This window comes from Anoplopoma fimbria, chromosome 23 (assembly GCF_027596085.1).
Source record: "Anoplopoma fimbria isolate UVic2021 breed Golden Eagle Sablefish chromosome 23, Afim_UVic_2022, whole genome shotgun sequence".
NCBI classification, from domain to species: Eukaryota; Metazoa; Chordata; class Actinopteri; order Perciformes; family Anoplopomatidae; genus Anoplopoma; species Anoplopoma fimbria.
Window position 1 is genome coordinate 45,094 of NC_072471.1, and position 20,000 is coordinate 65,093.

Sequence of the window (20,000 nt, forward strand, 5' to 3'; positions counted from 1 at the left end):
GACTGGAGATGATAATAATTCCTGTGCAGGGGAGGTAGAAGGGTTTCATTATGACACTGTTCAGTCCACATGAATTTACATAATCATTTTCTTGTTCTTTCATTACTTCGTTTCCCTTCTTCAATGATGAATCTTGATGTTTGATATTTGAGGACGTGGCAGGACGCAGATGACGTCAGTCTCCTCCCGCTGCCATTGGTCCTCAGGAGGAAACTCGCAGTGGAAGCGGTATGATGAACGCGCGGAGGAATCCGATTGGCTGCGGCAGGACGGAAAGGGCTGTGCGGGTCCGGGTGTGTGATGGTCGGCAAGCAGAAGAGAGAAGACAGCTGAGGACGGAGGACACAGCGCTGCAGGCACACAGGTAAGTGACGCAGTGAAGACACTGTGACGTCTCCACGCAGCGTCACGGCGTTCTGACGTCATTGTGCACAAGTTTCATGATATGAATGATGTGTGTAGAGATAATCATCAAGAGGATTTAAAGAAAACTCTGATACAAATATGATACAAAGGTTCTACATGCTTTTAATTAGAACATAAGCATAAAGGTCCCGTTGATAAAATAGGAAATATAATATTAAAATGTTCATCATTGAATTTACAGTCATCCTGGAAGTTCTCTCATCTGTTACTTAAGTAGAAGTACTAATACTTTGTAAAGTACTGTGAACTGGAGTTAAAGTATAGAAGTACCTGAAGTAGCCTGTCCAGTATTCAAGTTGTTGACTTTCTGTTGTTTATTAATGTTTACTAAATCCAACCTTAAAAAGGGTTAGGGTTAATATAATATAATATAATACAATATATATATGTATAACTTTAGAGAAAATAACTTTATGTTTGAGGAATAAGAGTAGAACATTTGACTAGATATGACAACCCTTCCTGGATTATATGGGAGATCTCCAGAGAACTCTTTTTAGTTTTGTATTGGGATGTGATTGAAAACATAATTCAATGTTTGTCTAGTTACATAATTTCATTCTCATTGTTGTTTATTTGATTTTAAGTTTGACTTGTATGTGTGTTGTCTTGTTGACTTTGTACTGTTGTTTATCATTTAATGGCTGCGTGACGTGTGTTAATGTGTTTCCTTGACAAAGTAAAATGATATATTGCAAAGTATCAAACGTTAAAGTACTCATCATGTAAAATGGCTTCCATCAGCACTTTATTGTATTTCTACGTCATTATTATTTATGTTTTCATATCTAAGCAGTACTTCAATGTTTGAAATGCTTCATATTTTGTTGGCTATTTTAATATTCCACAATATTTTAAGAGCAGCTTATTTATTTTCTTTGTGAAATCTAAAAGTAGCTCAAGCTGTCAGATACATGTAGTGCAGTAAAGAATAACATATTTTTACAGTACTTTAGTAAATGTACTTAGTTACTTTTATGTTATTTTAATGCATTCACTTTAATAACTTTAATACGTCTAACTTCTTTTCTCTGTCAGGTCGTTAGGATGGTCCGTCCGTTGTTGATGTGTTTCGTTCTATGCGTCGTCTCCGGCAGCAGCAAACCCACCGAGAAGAAGAGTCGAGTCCATGACGAGGAACCGCTCAGCCACCTGGAACACAATGACAACAAGAACTACGACTACGACCACGAAGCGTTTCTGGGTGAAGACCAGGCCAAAGCCTTCGACCAGCTGCCAGCAGAGGAGAGCAGACGGAGGCTCGGGTGACTTCTTCATATTTAATATGAATAATTATGTTATGAGTCACAGCAATATAGGAACACTGTAGAGTCCTACTACACACATTACCTATCTGTGTGTGTCACCTGTGTGTGTCACCTGTGAGGGTCACCTGTGAGGGTCACCTGTGTGTGTCACCTCTGTGTGTCACCTGTGAGGGTCACCTGTGTGTGTCACCTCTGTGTGTCACCTGTGTGTATATCACTTGTGTATGTCACCTGTAAGTGTGTTCAGTTGGCTTCATGTTTATGAGGCGACAAACTGTAAATCCTGTTTTTTATTTCCTGGTTTTCCGTGTAAACATCAACTGGTTCAACAAGTTTGGTCAATTTTCTACAGTTCACACACGTCACAAAGTTAATTATATTTTCAGTTTGGTTCATTGAGTGGAATTAGTGATGAATGTAATGAAAGGAAAGAAGGAACATTTCTGCAAAATTTATATAAAAAATGAATTTGAACTCTGTCAATGTTACACACTACGTATATACCTACACACTTATATACACGTTAAATCAATGTTACACACTACGTATATACCTACACACTTATATACGTTAAATCAATGTTACACACTACGTATATACCTACACACTTATATACGTTAAATCAATGTTACACACTACGTATATACCTACACACTTATATACGTTAAATCAATGTTACACACTACGTATATACCTACACACTTATATACACGTTAAATCAATGTTACACACTACGTATATACCTACACACTTATATACACGTTAAATCAATGTTACACACTACGTATATACCTACACACTTATATACACGTTAAATCAATGTTACACACTACGTATATACCTACACACTTATATACGTTAAATCAATGTTACACACTATGTATATACCTACACACTTATATACACGTTAAATCAATGTTACACACTACGTATATACCTACACACTTATATACACGTTAAATCAATGTTACACACTACGTATATACCTACACACTTATATACACGTTAAATCAATGTTACACACTACGTATATACCTACACACTTATATACACGTTAAATCAATGTTACACACTACGTATATACCTACACACTTATATACACGTTAAATCAATGTTACACACTACGTATATACCTACACACTTATATACGTTAAATCAATGTTACACACTACGTATATACCTACACACTTATATACACGTTAAATCAATGTTACACACTACGTATATACCTACACACTTATATACGTTAAATCAATGTTACACACTACGTATATACCTACACACTTATATACGTTAAATCAATGTTACACACTACGTATATACCTACACACTTATATACGTTAAATCAATGTTACACACTATGTATATACCTACACACTTATATACACGTTAAATCAATGTTACACACTACGTATATACCTATACACTTATATACACGTTAAATCAACGTTACACACTACACACTACGTATATACCTACACACTTATATACGTTAAATCAATGTTACACACTACGTATATACCTACACACTTATATACGTTAAATCAATGTTACACACTACGTATATACCTACACACTTATATACACGTTAAATCAATGTTACACACTACGTATATACCTACACACTTATATACGTTAAATCAATGTTACACACTATGTATATACCTACACACTTATATACACGTTAAATCAATGTTACACACTACGTATATACCTACACACTTATATACGTTAAATCAATGTTACACACTACGTATATACCTACACACTTATATACACATTAAATCAATGTTACACACTATGTATATACCTACAGACTTATATACACGTTAAATCAATGTTACACACTACGTATATACCTACACACTTATATACACGTTAAATCAATGTTACACACTACGTATATACCTACACACTTATATACGTTAAATCAATGTTACACACTATGTATATACCTACAGACTTATATACACGTTAAATCAATGTTACACACTACGTATATACCTACACACTTATATACGTTAAATCAATGTTACACACTATGTATATACCTACACACTTATATACATCAATGTTAAATCAATGTTACACACTACGTATATACCTACACACTTATATACACGTTAAATCAATGTTACACACTACGTATATACCTACACACTTATATACGTTAAATCAATGTTACACACTACGTATATACCTACACACTTATATACGTTAAATCAATGTTACACACTACGTATATACCTACACACTTATATACCTACACACTTATATACACGTTAAATCAATGTTACACACTACGTATATACCTACACACTTATATACGTTAAATCAATGTTACACACTATGTATATACCTACACACTTATATACACGTTAAATCAATGTTACACACTACGTATATACCTACACACTTATATACACACTACGTTAAATCAATGTTACACACTACGTATATACCTACACACTTATATACCGTTAAATCAATGTTACACACTACGTATATACCTACACACTTATATACACGTTAAATCAATGTTACACACTACGTATATACCTACACACTTATATACGTTAAATCAATGTTACACACTACGTATATACCTACACACTTATATACGTTAAATCAATGTTACACACTACGTATATACCTACACACTTATATACACATTAAATCAATGTTACACACTATGTATATACCTACAGTTAAATCAATGTTACACACTACGTATATACCAATGTTACACACTACGTATATACCTACACACTTATATACGTTAAATCAATGTTACACACTACGTATATACCTACAGACTTATATACACGTTAAATCAATGTTACACACTACGTATATACCTACACACTTATATACGTTAAATCAATGTTACACACTACGTATATACCTACACACTTATATACGTTAAATCAATGTTACACACTACGTATATACCTACACACTTATATACACGTTAAATCAATGTTACACACTACGTATATACCTACACACTTATATACGTTAAATCAATGTTACACACTATGTATATACCTACACACTTATATACACGTTAAATCAATGTTACACACTACGTATATACCTACACACTTATATACGTTAAATCAATGTTACACACTACGTATATACCTACACACTTATATACACATTAAATCAATGTTACACACTATGTATATACCTACAGACTTATATACACGTTAAATCAATGTTACACACTACGTATATACCTACACACTTATATACACGTTAAATCAATGTTACACACTACGTATATACCTACACACTTATATACGTTAAATCAATGTTACACCTACACACTATGTTATATATATACCTACAGACTTATATACACGTTAAATCAATGTTACACACTACGTATATACCTACACACTTATATACGTTAAATCAATGTTACACACTATGTATATACCTACACACTTATATACACGTTAAATCAATGTTACACACTACGTATATACCTACACACTTATATACACGTTAAATCAATGTTACACACTACGTATATACCTACACACTTATATACGTTAAATCAATGTTACACACTACGTATATACCTACACACTTATATACGTTAAATCAATGTTACACACTACGTATATACCTACACACTTATATACACGTTAAATCAATGTTACACACTACGTATATACCTACACACTTATATACGTTAAATCAATGTTACACACTATGTATATACCTACACACTTATATACACGTTAAATCAATGTTACACACTACGTATATACCTACACACTTATATACACGTTAAATCAATGTTACACACTACGTATATACCTACACACTTATATACACATTAAATCAATGTTACACACTACGTATATACCTACACACTTATATACACGTTAAATCAATGTTACACACTACGTATATACCTACACACTTATATACACGTTAAATCAATGTTACACACTACGTATATACCTACACACTTATATACACGTTAAATCAATGTTACACACTACGTATATACCTACACACTTATATACGTTAAATCAATGTTAGACACTACGTATATACCTACACACTTATATACGTTAAATCAATGTTACACACTACGTATATACCTACACACTTATATACACATTAAATCAATGTTACACACTATGTATATACCTACAGACTTATATACACGTTAAATCAATGTTACACACTACGTATATACCTACACACTTATATACGTTAAATCAATGTTACACACTACGTATATACCTACAGACTTATATACACATTAAATCAATGTTACACACTACGTATATACCTACAGACTTATATACACGTTAAATCAATGTTACACACTACGTATATACCTACACACTTATATACACGTTAAATCAATGTTACATTGAAGTTAATCTAAATGTGAGTTAATCTAGATTTATACATGATGCAGTCCAATCCATTAGTGAGCTGATTGTTTCTGTCCGCAGCATCATCGTGGACAAAATGGACGGTGACAAAGACGGGTTTGTCTCTGAAGAGGAGCTGAAGGTTTGGATCAAAAGGGCTCAGAAGAAACACATTTACAACAACGTGGAGCGTCAGTGGAGAGACTTTGACGTGAACGATGACGGTGTGATCAGCTGGGAGGAGTACAAGAACGTCACATACGGGAGTTATCTGGGTAAGGAGTCTGATAATATAATGTATAAATATATAGTCTAATTAAATAGTATATAAATATGTAAAGAGTCTAATTATATAATGTATAGATATTTAAAGAGTCAAATTTTATAATGCATGAATATATATATATTGGGTGGCTGTGGAACACGAGGTAGAGCGCTCGTCCTGCAACCACAAGGTTGGTGGTTCAAAGCCCTCTACAGTCAACATGGGGTTAGGGTTAGGGGGACACCTAACCCCCGGGTGCTTCTAAGCAGCCCACTACTCCTCCGGGATGGTTAAATGGGAATGGTTAAATGCAGAGAATTGTAATTTCCCCATTGTGGGAATAATAAAGGCTTAATTATTATTATTATTATTATTATTATTATTATTATTATTATTATTATTATTATTATTATTATTATTATATAAAAAAAGAGTCTAATAATATAATGTATAAATATATAAAGAGTCTTATAATATAATGTATAAATATTTAAAGAGTCTAATAATGTATAAATATATAAAGAGTCTAATAATATCCATCCATCCATTTTCCGTAACCTGCTTATCCAGTTAAGGGTCGCAGGGTGCTGGAGCCGATCTCAGCTGTCAATGGGTGAAGGCAGGGTTCACCTGGACAGGGTTCACCTGGACAGGTCTCCAGTCTGTCACAGGGCTGACATATAGAGACAAACAACCATTCACACTCACATCCACACCTACGGGCAATTTAGAGTCTTCAATGCACCTAAGCTGCATGTCTTTGGACTGTGGGAGGAAGCCGGAGAACCCGGAGAGAACCCACGCTGACACGTGGAGAACATGCAAACTCCACACAGAAGGTTGTCCAGCCCGGGAATTGAACCCCCTCTTGCTGTGAGGCGACAGTGCTAACCACTACACCACCGTGCAGCCTCGTCTAATAATATAATGTATAAATATATAAAGAGTCTAATAATATAATGTAGAAATATATCAAGAGTCTAATTATAACATATGTGAATATATAAATAAGTTTCTCATTCATTCATCAAACAGCAGAGAGCAAACAGCATCCATGTCCTTCATCATTAGAATTATTTAATGATTGATTTCTGATTGATTACCTCATTAGTATAATTATTTTCTGATTTATTTCTGATTGATTACCTCATTAGTATAATGATTCTGATTGATCTCTGATTGATTACCTTTAACAGAAGACCCCCAGACGGACTCTGAGTTTGACTACGGTCACATGATGTCGAGGGACGAGAGACGTTTCAGAGTCGCAGACAGAAACGGAGATCTGAACGCCGACAAGCACGAGTTTGCAGCTTTTCTTCATCCTGAAGATCACGAACACATGAAAGACATTGTGGTGCAGGTGGGTGTGATGTCACTGCCCTGATGTCTCTGACATGATGTCACTGCTGTTTTGTGATGTCACTGACATCATGTCACTAACATGATGTAACGTAACTGAAGTCATTTGTTTCACTGTCACAGGAAACGATGGAGGACATCGACAAGAACAGAGACGGTTTCATCGACCTGAAGGAGTACATCGGTAAGAGGAGTGTGGAGCAGGGGAAGAAGGTGGGGGTGAAGATGAAAGAGGTAGAGGAAAATATGGGGAAGATGGTGGGGGTGGAGGGGGTGAAGATGGTGGAGGTGGAGGGGGTGAAGATGGTGGAGGAGGTGGGGCAGAAGATGGTGGAGGTGGAGGGGTGAAGATGGTGGAGGAGGTGTGGTAGAATATGGTGGAGGAGGTGGGGGTGAAGATGAAGGAGGTGGAGCAGGTGAAGATGGTGGAGGAGTATGGGGAGAAGATGGTGGAGGAGTAGGGGGAGAAGATGGTGGAGGTGGAGCAGGTGAAGGTGGTGGAGGAGGTGGGGGAGAAGAGGGTGGAGGTGGAGGGGGTTAAGATGGTAGAGGTGGTGGAGGTGGAGCAGGTGAAGATAGTGGAGGAGGTGGGGGTGAAGATGAAGGAGGTGGAGCAGGTGAAGATGGTGGAGGAGTAGGGGGTGAAGATGGTGGAGGTGGAGGGGGTGAAGATGAAGGAGGTGGAGCAGGTGAAGATGGTGGAGGAGTAGGGGGAGAAGATGGTGGAGGAGTAGGGGGTGAAGATGGTGGAGGAGTAGGGGGAGAAGATGGTGGAGGTGGAGGGGGTGAAGATGAAGGAGGTGGAGCAGGTGAAGATGGTGGAGGAGTAGGGGGAGAAGGTGGTGGAGGTGGAGGGGGTGAAGATGAAGGAGGTGGAGCAGGTGAAGATGGTGGAGGAGTAGGGGGAGAAGATGGTGGAGGAGTAGGGGGTGAAGATGGTGGAGGAGTAGGGGGAGAAGATGGTGGAGGTGGAGGGGGTGAAGATGAAGGAGGTGGAGCAGGTGAAGATGGTGGAGGAGTAGGGGGAGAAGATGGTGGAGGAGTAGGGGGAGAAGATGGTGGAGGAGTAGGGGGAGAAGATGGTGGAGGTGGAGGGGGTGAAGATGGTGGAGGAGTAGGGGGAGAAGATGGTGGAGGGGGTGAAGATGAAGGAGGTGGAGCAGATGAAGATGGCATGGTGATGTGATATGTTGGTATTTACACCATTTAGACCTCATAGTCTCTCCAGGTGCTGTCATGAGTCCCTGAGAGTTCAGGGTTTAACACTGGAACTGGACCAAGGCTTTGTTTTTTAATGTATTTCCTGTTTCAGTTGGAGTTCCAGCAGGTCAGAGGTCACCTGACAGGATGTTCTCAGTCAGCCAATAGAAACTCAGCTGATTTATTTTCACTTTATTTAGATATTTTTTACATTGTTATTAAATATTTATGACCTGCATCAGATACATAACGTCATCGTATATTATTTTACTTTAATAAAAGAGATTTAAAGATCTCTTCTTCACGTCTACAGGTGACATGATTAATTCAGAAGGTGGAGAAGACGAACCGGAGTGGGTGGAGTCAGAACGGCAGCAGTTCTCTGAGTTCAGAGACAAAAACAAAGATGGAAAGATGGACAAAGAAGAAACTCTGGACTGGATTCTTCCGTTGGATTACGACCACGCTGAAGCTGAAGCCAAACACCTTCTGCACGAGTCCGACGCCAACCAGGTGAGACCTGCTTCATGTTCACCTGTTTAACTCTTTAATCACTGCTTCATGTTCACCTGTTTAACTCTTTGATCACTCCTTCATGTTCACCTGTTTAACTCTTTGATCACTGCTTCATGTTCACCTGTTTAACTCTTTAATCACTGCTTCATGTTCACCTGTTTAACTCTTTGATCACTCCTTCATGTTCACCTGTTTAACTCTTTGATCACTGCTTCATGTTCACCTGTTTAACTCTTTAATCACTGCTTCATGTTCACCTGTTTAACTCTTTGATCACTCCTTCATGTTCACCTGTTTAACTCTTTGATCACTCCTTCATGTTCACCTGTTTAACTCTTTGATCAATCCTTCATGTTCACCTGTTTAACTCTTTAATCATTGCTTCATGTTCACCTGTTTAACTCTTTGATCACTGCTTCATGTTCACCTGTTTAACTCTTTGATCACTGCTTCATGTTCACCTGTTTAACTCTTTAATCACTCCTTCATGTTCACCTGTTTAACTCTTTGATCACTGCTTCATGTTCACCTGTTTAACTCTTTGATCACTCCTTCATTTTCACCTGTTCAACTCTTTGATCACTCCTTCATGTTCACCTGTTTAACTCTTTGATCACTGCTTCATGTTCACCTGTTTAACTCTTTGATCACTCCTTCATGTTCACCTGTTTAACTCTTTGATCACTGCTTCATGTTCACCTGTTTAACTCTTTGATCACTCCTTCATGTTCACCTGTTTAACTCTTTGATCACTGCTTCATGTTCACCTGTTTAACTCTTTGATCACTCCTTCATGTTCACCTGTTTAACTCTTTGATCACTGCTTCATGTTCACCTGTTTAACTCTTTGATCACTGCTTCATGTTCACCTGTTTAACTCTTTGATCACTCCTTCATGTTCACCTGTTTAACTCTTTGATCAATCCTTCATGTTCACCTGTTTAACTCTTTAATCACTGCTTCATGTTCACCTGTTTAACTCTTTAATCACTCCTTCATGTTCACCTGTTTAACTCTTTGATCACTGCTTCATGTTCACCTGTTTAACTCTTTGATCACTGCTTCATGTTCACCTGTTTAACTCTTTGATCACTCCTTCATTTTCACCTGTTCAACTCTTTGATCACTGCTTCATGTTCACCTGTTTAACTCTTTAATCACTCCTTCATGTTCACCTGTTTAACTCTTTAATCACTCCTTCATGTTTACCTGTTTAACTCTTTGATCACTGCTTCATGTTCACCTGTTTAACTCTTTGATCCCTGCTTCATGTTCACCTGTTTAACTCTTTAATCACTGCTTCATGTTCACCTGTTTAACTCTTTAAACACTGCTTCATGTTCACCTGTTTAACTCTTTAATCACTGCTTCATGTTCACCTGTTTAACTCTTTGATCACTCCTTCGTGTTCACCTGTTTAACTCTTTGATCACTCCTTCATGTTCACCTGTTTAACTCTTTGATCAATCCTTCATGTTCACCTGTTTAACTCTTTAATCACTGCTTCATGTTCACCTGTTTAACTCTTTAATCACTCCTTCATGTTCACCTGTTTAACTCTTTGATCACTGCTTCATGTTCACCTGTTTAACTCTTTGATCACTGCTTCATGTTCACCTGTTTAACTCTTTGATCACTCCTTCATTTTCACCTGTTCAACTCTTTGATCACTGCTTCATGTTCACCTGTTTAACTCTTTAATCACTCCTTCATGTTCACCTGTTTAACTCTTTAATCACTCCTTCATGTTTACCTGTTTAACTCTTTGATCACTGCTTCATGTTCACCTGTTTAACTCTTTGATCCCTGCTTCATGTTCACCTGTTTAACTCTTTGATCACTGCTTCATGTTCACCTGTTTAACTCTTTAATCACTGCTTCATGTTCACCTGTTTAACTCTTTAAACACTGCTTCATGTTCACCTGTTTAACTCTTTAATCACTGCTTCATGTTCACCTGTTTAACTCTTTAATCACTCCTTCATGTTCACCTGTTTAACTCTTTAATCACTGCTTCATGTTCTACTGTTTAACTCTTTAATCACTGCTTCATGTTCACCTGTTTAACTCTTTAATCACTGCTTCACGTTTACCTGCTCAACACCTGGTTTTATGTCTTTTTTTCAGGATGGAAAACTTACCAAAAGTGAAATCCTTGAGAAATACGATGTGTTTGTTGGCAGTCAGGTGACGGACTTCGGGGAAGCTTTACTACAACATGACGAGTTCTAGAGAAGATGCAGATTTTGACATTGAAAACATGATTTTACTCATGTTTCTAAAGAATAATTTATTCTGTAAACCTACAGTATAGCTTTAAATAACTTTGTGAAAATACGTTTGGAGTTCTGGATTTAAAACTTTGAGACTTCTGTTACGTTAAACAAAACTTTGGCTGGTCAGTCTGATCTTTTTACAATATTTCCATATTTAGGACTTTATATTCCATCCGTTTTCGTTTTGTTTCTCAGTGGTTTCTGTTTCTGTTTAAAGAGTCTTTCTGCTGCTGTGATCTGTTTACTGAACATTCCTCTCTTTGGTGCCTCACAGTTTTGATCTGTACATTTTTTGCTTTCATATTTCATTCATTTCCTGTCTATGATGCCACCGTGACATTTTCTGATCTAAGACCACAAATGTGTTTTAAGAAAAAAACTAAACCGTAGAACTAGTTCAAGAGAAAATGAAGAGTAAAGATGTGGAAATGTCATGAAAATAATTGTTACTCCTCATGTTATATCACTGAAAAAATAATTATCACATTTCTCTTGGATTTGCACACAGACAGAAATAATTTTACAGCCTGTTTTTCAATAAACATTTACAGTTAAAGATATATATTATTTGATGTTTGTTTTGATTTAACTAACCCTTCAATACTACAGAGTTTAATAGTGTGAACAGTTGAATCTGCATTAAGTGCAGTTATAAAAGTTCAACTACTACACAAGCATGTCAACATTTCCTAAAGCAACTGAGGGCAAACAAACTTTTTGAACATTTTTATTAAAATGTTTTGTTGCATGTATCTAAACAAAGAAGCACTACAGTAAAATAAATATCTTCAGAAGAAGCTGAACAGTTTGTTATATTTACATGTTGTTTGGTCAGAAATCGACACATTCTACAGATATTTCCATGGTTTTGTAAAGGCGCTTAAATGTCCTTTTGTCTTCAGTTTTATTTTGTTATAAACTTTAAGAAGCTGTGGACACCGATGACACTTCAGTCTTTGAAGAAACTTCAGATGATTCGTCCATCACCTTTCCAAAGAACGTCTCCATGATGCAGGCATTAAACTGTTGAGGAAAACAGCAGGAATCAGGATTTCATTATAACTTTTTAATCAGGTCTGACCTGCGCAGAGAAAAACGACACAACTAACTGTGCTCACCTGTTAGTTTAAGGGTTAACACTGCTCACTTGTTGGTTTAATGGTTAACACTGCTCACCTGTTAGTTTAAGGGTTGACTCTGCTGACCTGTTAGTTTAAGGGTTAACTCTTCTTACCTGTTTGTTCATGAAGACATAGATGAGCGGGTTGTAGACACACGAGCTTTTGGAGAAAAACGCAGGGATGGTGACGAGTCGATAGTCTTTGTTTTCGTCCGTAGAGTAGGCGAAGTAAAGAGCTGCCAGAGCGTACGGGCCGTAACAGGAGACGAAGGATCCCACCATCACGATTATCATCTTCGACACTTCCTTCTCGGCCTTTTGGGTGGATTCGGACTCCGTCTGCTGAGCTGCTACCTGAACACAAGAAACAAGACCAGGACCTCAAACCAGGACCTTCAATGATGGTTGATGGACTGATTGATGAACACGTCTGTCAGACTTAAACTCACAGCTCTCAGAGCACCCAGTAACTGAGAGTAGGAGAAGATGATGATGCTGAGCGGACAGATGAAGCAGGTCACCATCAGGAAGTGGGTGTAACTGGTGCAGTTGAACTCCTCGCTGTGAGTGTACCAGTCGGGTCCACAGGAGCAGCCCAGACCTTCAGGGATGTACCTGAAGATAACATGATTCATGTTTAAAACGTCAGATTAAGCGTGTAGAAGCACCAGACTCTGATAACGTCATACAGGTGGTTTACTCACCTGCTCCAGCCAAAGAAAGGTGGGATGGCACAACCGACTCCCATGAACCAGGTGAAGGCAACAGCAGCCATAGCGTGGTTACTGCCGAACCTAAAGGCTCCGAACGGTTTACAGATGATCAGATATCTCTCAAAAGACAAGACAGCCAAAGACCAGGCTGTCACAAGTCCTGCAGAGGCCACAGGGAGAAATACATGATACTAATATTAAAGGATAATAATACAAATCAAGTCATAACGAGTTCTACTAACAATTGTCTGTTGATTTTCTGATCAAATAAAACTACCACTTAGTTCATTGTATTTAATTTAGCTGAGAAAAAAAATTACTGATTGAGTCCTAACCCCATCTGTAGCAGACTTTATCTACCTGCTGACAACCACACTTCTGGAGTCCACCTTTTGACATGATCACTTACCTGCTATAGATCCCATGGCAGCCTCCATGGCACACAAGGTGTAACCCAGGAAGTAGTAACCCCTCATGGTGGCAACAAACACCTGACTGACGGAGAAGGTGACGAAGATGAATCCTGCGAAGGAGATGTTAACGAGGATGTAGTTGAGTGGGACTCGGAGCTTCTTGTATTTGAGCGTGACGAAGAGAACGATGAAGTTTAGGGGAGCTCCAGCGAACAGTACTAAACCCATGAAGATGGTCTGCAGGTGAAACGCCCAGTGAGGGGCCAGGTAATACTGTGGCCCCTCGAAGGGACTCACTTTAGAAATGTTCTCGTACAAGTGGAAGTGTTTCCCCATCGTGAGCTCTCTGCACACCTGATGACTACAACCTCCTTATATACGCTCATAAACCACTTACACTAAGATTTACTCGGAAGAGCTGCTTTACTTTTTCTAAAGTCACATTTCAGGATTAACAATCGTCTCATTTAATCTTTAATCTGTTTACAGACAGGATTTACAGTCAAAGCAGGCTAATATCAAAGGCAGCATGTCACATACGTTTGTTGTTCGGGTCTAAAAACAGAGAAGATATGTAAATGTTGTTGTCTGATACGTACGAGACGCAGACCGTGAATTCAAACTGAGAATAATCGTGCGGCAACATTTTCATAAGAACCTTTAGTGACCCACATCCCTCTGTTGTGTCTTTGTTAGGGGGGGAGGGGGGGTCAACAGGAACATCATCATACAGCCGGGAACCTGAAGACTAGTTTAATGCAGCTCGTTGTATCCAGTAGTTCTAGTCATACATCAGTTATGAAAATAATCTAATAAAGTGTGCAGGTGTGTAAGGCCTTAGAACATTATGATGGAAGTATGAGACGGACATCATTCTCTATTATGTCTCATAAGTTGTTGCACCCATTTCTGGTTGATAATATTTCTTACACAGACCTTTGATGAATTGAGCATAATGGTGAAAAATCCCTCCAAAATATTACTTTAAGAAACCGAGACCTTAAGGAACATAGTAGTAACAAATCATACTGTGATTTGGTCTCTAAAACTTTTGACAGTTGGAGATCTTTGGGAGAATTTCATCTTTCTGCGTTTTGTTGACGAGCCCTTCTGTTGTGGAAACTGTTCTGAAACTCTTTGCTATAAATATACGTAGAACATAAATACATGTTGTGAATGTTCTAAAGGTCTCTAGTTTGGGCTCGTTAAGTCTCATGAGGGTGAGATTAACTGAGACATCACACCGATCATGGTTACCATGGAGACCAACATCATCACACATGAATACAGTAAAGTGTCTCAGATTTCAAGTGAAATTCAATTTATGACTGTTGAGGTTTCCCAGAATGCAGAAATATTCAAATACTCCAGTTTAGAAGAGACATGGATAACATTTTTAAACTGCATGTGATTCTCATAAAGTGTTCATTCTGTAAAGTGGAAAATCATGTTCATTCACATCTCTGGAGGTTAGAGGTCAAAGGTGACCCGGTTTCACTCAGTAGTCTGAAGCGTAACTTTGATGATGAGCTAGTTTCATAAATAGCTTTAAGTACAAGCTGCTGCAGTCTCACAACAAATACTAATGCTGTCATTACTCTTAGTGAACAATATAGAGGGTTAGGGTTAGGTTTTTTTTAGTTTTTAGTTTTAGTTAAAGTGCAGAAGCTAGTTTTTTTACAATCTTTTGGGAAATTATTTTTGTGTACCTTATGAGACAAAAACCTCCTAAGAGTCCAAGACATAAGAGTCAAAAACATAAGAGTCACAGACATAAGAGTCAAAGACAGAAGAGTCAAAGACATAAGAGTCACAGACATAAGAGTCACAGACATAAGAGTCAAAGACATAAGAGTCACAGACATAAGAGTCACAGACATAAGAGTCACAGACATAAGAGTCAAAGACAGAAGAGTCAAAGACAGACAGCAGAGTCACAGTAACATATCAGAGAACAAGAGCATTTTTCTGGATCCATGGTGGACGATGTTCATGAGGAAACGTAATTCTTTGTGTTTGTGTTTTGACATCAGGGAGAAAAACAAGATGTTGGTAGTTTAATGTGCCGCCGGTCAGTGAAGCTCTGATTGGTCCAATCTTCATGTAACAGTTAAGCCTTTAAGGAACAGCTTGTTCACATGTCAAACAGTTTAACATCCAAAACCTTTGTCCACATTTAATTAACCACTTCATTAAAGAATTAAACATTACTCATTAGTTAACCTTCGTAATCCCAACAACACAGGCTGTAAAGTCTAAAGTTGAAACATCTTCATGTATTATGCCTTTATATTTATATTCTAATTATTCTACCTGTGAATATACGATATTATATATATATATATATATTTATACAGTTATATTTAGTGTTTTATATGAATATACAATATTTATACGGTTATATTTAGTGTTTTATGTGAATATATATTTATACAGTTATATTTAGTGTTTTATGTGAATATATGATATATATACAGTTATATTTAGTGTTTTATGTGAATATATGATATATATACAGTTATATTTAGTGTTTTATGTGAATATATGATATATATATATATGGTTATATTTAGTGTTTTATGTGAATATATGATATTTATACGGTTATATTTAGTGTTTTATGTGAATATATGATATATATACGGTTACATTTAGTGTTTTATGTGAATATATGATATATATACAGTTAAATTCAGTGTTGAATGTCTTCGATTCCATATTAATGATTCCCAGTCTGTGATGAAATGAATAAAGAGTAAACTGCAGTGTTTCCTGGAGAACAGTGACGTTGTCAGCAGCAGCAGGTAGTCGACAGAGAAAAATCCAATAAGAACCTTTTCGATTTCAGTCCGTGCAGCTTCAGATCTAATCCGGATGTTTCAGATTTACCTGAGACGTCCTCAAGCCCGAAAATCCTCAAAACATCGTCAGATCATCAGATTAGACACAAAAAGACCTCCAGCTCAAACCGGATAATCTGAGGACCAGGATTAAGACCTTAATCTCTGCCTCCTTTTAAAACCCCTCCACTCCTTCATCAATTCCTCTTCACTTCTTCACTTCATCCAGTCTGGGAGGCTGTTCTGGTCTTCACCGCTTCATCCAGTCTGGGAGGCTGTTCTGGTCTTCACCACTTCATCCAGTCTGGGAGGCTGTTCTGGTCTTCACCACTTCATCCAGTCTGGGAGGCTGTTCTGGTCTTCATCGCTTCATCCAGTCTGGGAGGCTGTTCAGGTCTTCATCGCTTCATCCAGTCTGGGAGGCTGTTCTGGTCTTCATCACTTCATCCAGTCTGGGAGGCTGTTCTGGTCTTCATCACTTCATCCAGTCTGGGAGGCTGTTCTGGTCTTCATCACTTCATCTAGTCTGGGAGGCTGTTCTGGTCTTCATCACTTCATCCAGTCTGGGAGGCTGTTCTGGTCTTCATCACTTCATCTAGTCTGGGAGGCTGTTCTGGTCTTCATCACTTCATCCAGTCTGGGAGGCTGTTCTGGTCTTCATCACTTCATCTAGTCTGGGAGGCTGTTCTGGTCTTCATCACTTCATCCAGTCTGGGAGGCTGTTCTGGTCTTCATCACTTCATCTAGTCTGGGAGGCTGTTCTGGTCTTCATCACTTCATCCAGTCTGGGAGGCTGTTCTGGTCTTCATCACTTCATCCAGTCTGGGAGGCTGTTCTGGTCTTCATCACTTCATCTAGTCTGAAACTGATAGTTATTGATCCTCCATCATAATAAACTGATAGTTATTGATCCTCCATCATAATAAACTGATAGTTATTGATCCTCCATCATAATAAACTGATAGTTATTGATCCTCCATCATAATAAACTGATAGTTATTGATCCTCCATCATAATAAACTGATAGTTATTGATCCTCCATCAGAGCCGGGGCTGTATCATAACCAGGCTGTGGGTTTTGTTAGCATGGGTATGATACGACCTCAGTTTTTTGGCGATTCTCTGCAGACTGAAACACCAACACAACACAACAAATGAGTGAATGAATGAGTGAATGAGTGAGTGAATGAATAAGTGAATGAAAAGTGAAAGAATGAGTGAGTGAATGAATGAATTAATGAATGAGTGAGTGAATGAATGAATGAATGAATGAATGAATGAATGAATGAATGAATGAGTGAACTCAGTTTTATGACTAAACTCACTTTCAGGGTTTTTCACATTAAAGTCTTACAGATCTCCGTTTTCTTTGAGGATATAAATATTGATCACATCTCTCTATATATTTTTATTGAGGGAACTGTGATTTTATCCTGTAATGTTTATATTTACGATCTTCTTTGCTTGTTCTGTTGTGTTTAAGGTTGAGTTTCTGGTGAAAATGTGAAAGAAAAAGCATAAAAACACAATAAACTCCTTTGATTCAAACTTTGTCTCAAGTTTTATTTTGAAATGTGGACAAAAAGACACTTTATACCAACCAATGGCTCCAAAGGGCTCTGAACGGGTTCCTTATTAATAAAAAGTATCTTGTTAACATCTTTTAATCTGGCTGCTAAAGGTGAAATCTTCAAATAGTCACTATTTTAGTCAAAGGTAGAGGTAACGAGATATAAATACCCCGTTTCACTTCGTATGCGTATTTATCTGAAGTGATGAAGACATGAGTCATAAAAAAGAAAGTTTATTTTGTTTATTAGAAATGTATTTTTATTGTCAGGTGGGTTGGGGTTAGGGTTGTCAGGTCGCCCTCAGATTTCTCTTGAACCCTTTGAGGGGCCTCGACCCTCAGGTTTGCAAACGCTGTATGAGACGGCTGAGTTATCTCAACACAAAGGTCCACTTACTGGCTTTTTGTCCAGGAGCTTTCAGTAGCACCTGAAGTGATGAACTGAAGTCATGTGATCACACCTGAGCCATCGACTCACTGATGAAGACCACCACATGTGGTTGAAAGACAGTTCGTAGGTTGAGTCAAAATGATTCTGTCAGAAATACATTTCCGTGATAAACATGTTGTGATTAAAATAATAACAACAACAATTATAATAATAACAATTGTTGTTATTATTGTTATTGTTATTATTATTGTTGTTAGTATTGCTATTATTGTTACTGTTATTAATGTTATTCACTCTTCCACTAACAACTACCTTAAAGAGTCAATCATTAGGATGAATTAATACAAACAGCAAAACCAAATGACACTGAGCTTTAATGACTGGTCTCTGGACATGGTCTCATGTCTCTGGTCTCTGGACCTGGTCCCTGGTCTCTGGTCTCTGGACCTGGTCTCTGGTCTCTGGACCTAGTCTCTGGACCACCCTGGAGGCTCTGATCTGGTCTGTGTATAGAGCTCCCATCATGACGTCTCTGGATCTGTATCTGTTGTATTATTATTATTATTATTATTATTATTATTATTATTATTATTATTATTATTATTATTATTATTATTATTATTATACTCTGGACCTAGTCTCTGGACCTGGTCTCTGGACCTGGTCTCTGGACCACCCTGGAGGCTCTGATCTGGTCTGTGTATAGAGCTCCCATCATGACGTCTCTGGATCTGTATCTGTTGTATTATTATTATTATTATTATTATACTCTGGACCTGGTCCCTGGTCCCTGGTCTCTGGACCTGGTCTCTGGACCTAGTCTCTGGACCACCCTGGAGGCTCTGGTCTGGTCTGTGTATAGAGCTCCCATCATGACGTCTCTGGATCTGTTGTATTATTATTATTATTATTATTATTATTATTATTATTATTATTATTATTATTATTATTATTATTATTATTATTATTATTTGGTCCCTGGTCTCTGGTCTCTGGTCCATACTCTGGACCTGGTCCCTGGTCTCTGGTCTCTGGTCCACATGGACCACCCTGGAGGCTCTGGTCTGGTCTGTGTATAGAGCTCCCATCATGACGTCTCTGGATCTGTATCTGTTGTATTATTATTATTATTATTATACTCTGGACCTGGTCCCTGGTCCCTGGTCCCTGGTCTCTGGACCTGGTCTCTGGACCTAGTCTCTGGACCACCCTGGAGGCTCTGGTCTGGTCTGTGTAT

The 20,000-nt window shown here is 37.8% G+C and overlaps 2 protein-coding genes across 3 annotated transcripts; one reads left to right on the plus strand and one right to left on the minus strand.

Moving 5' to 3' along the window:
- Window positions 1-283: 283 nt before the first annotated feature.
- calua (calumenin a) lies at window positions 284-12,416 on the plus strand. Of its 2 annotated transcripts, XM_054625017.1 has the most exons (7): window positions 284-364; window positions 1,465-1,691; window positions 6,179-6,372; window positions 7,559-7,725; window positions 7,848-7,908; window positions 9,238-9,437; window positions 11,568-12,295. In XM_054625017.1, exons 2-7 carry the CDS (start codon window positions 1,474-1,476, stop codon window positions 11,670-11,672), a joined length of 945 nt encoding a protein of 314 aa, XP_054480992.1. In that variant the 5' UTR covers window positions 284-364; window positions 1,465-1,473; the 3' UTR covers window positions 11,673-12,295. The 2 variants fall into 2 exon arrangements, with proteins under 2 accessions (XP_054480992.1, XP_054480993.1); XM_054625018.1 differs by lacking the exon at window positions 284-364 and having other exon boundaries at window positions 1,468-1,691; window positions 11,568-12,416.
- Window positions 12,417-12,637: 221 nt separating this feature from the next.
- opn1sw1 (opsin 1 (cone pigments), short-wave-sensitive 1) lies at window positions 12,638-14,298 on the minus strand. The gene is made up of 5 exons (XM_054625019.1): window positions 13,959-14,298; window positions 13,541-13,709; window positions 13,286-13,451; window positions 12,951-13,190; window positions 12,638-12,739 (listed from the first exon to the last, which is right to left on the minus strand). Exons 1-5 carry the CDS (start codon window positions 14,296-14,298, stop codon window positions 12,638-12,640), a joined length of 1,017 nt encoding a protein of 338 aa, XP_054480994.1.
- Window positions 14,299-20,000: the final 5,702 nt, after the last annotated feature.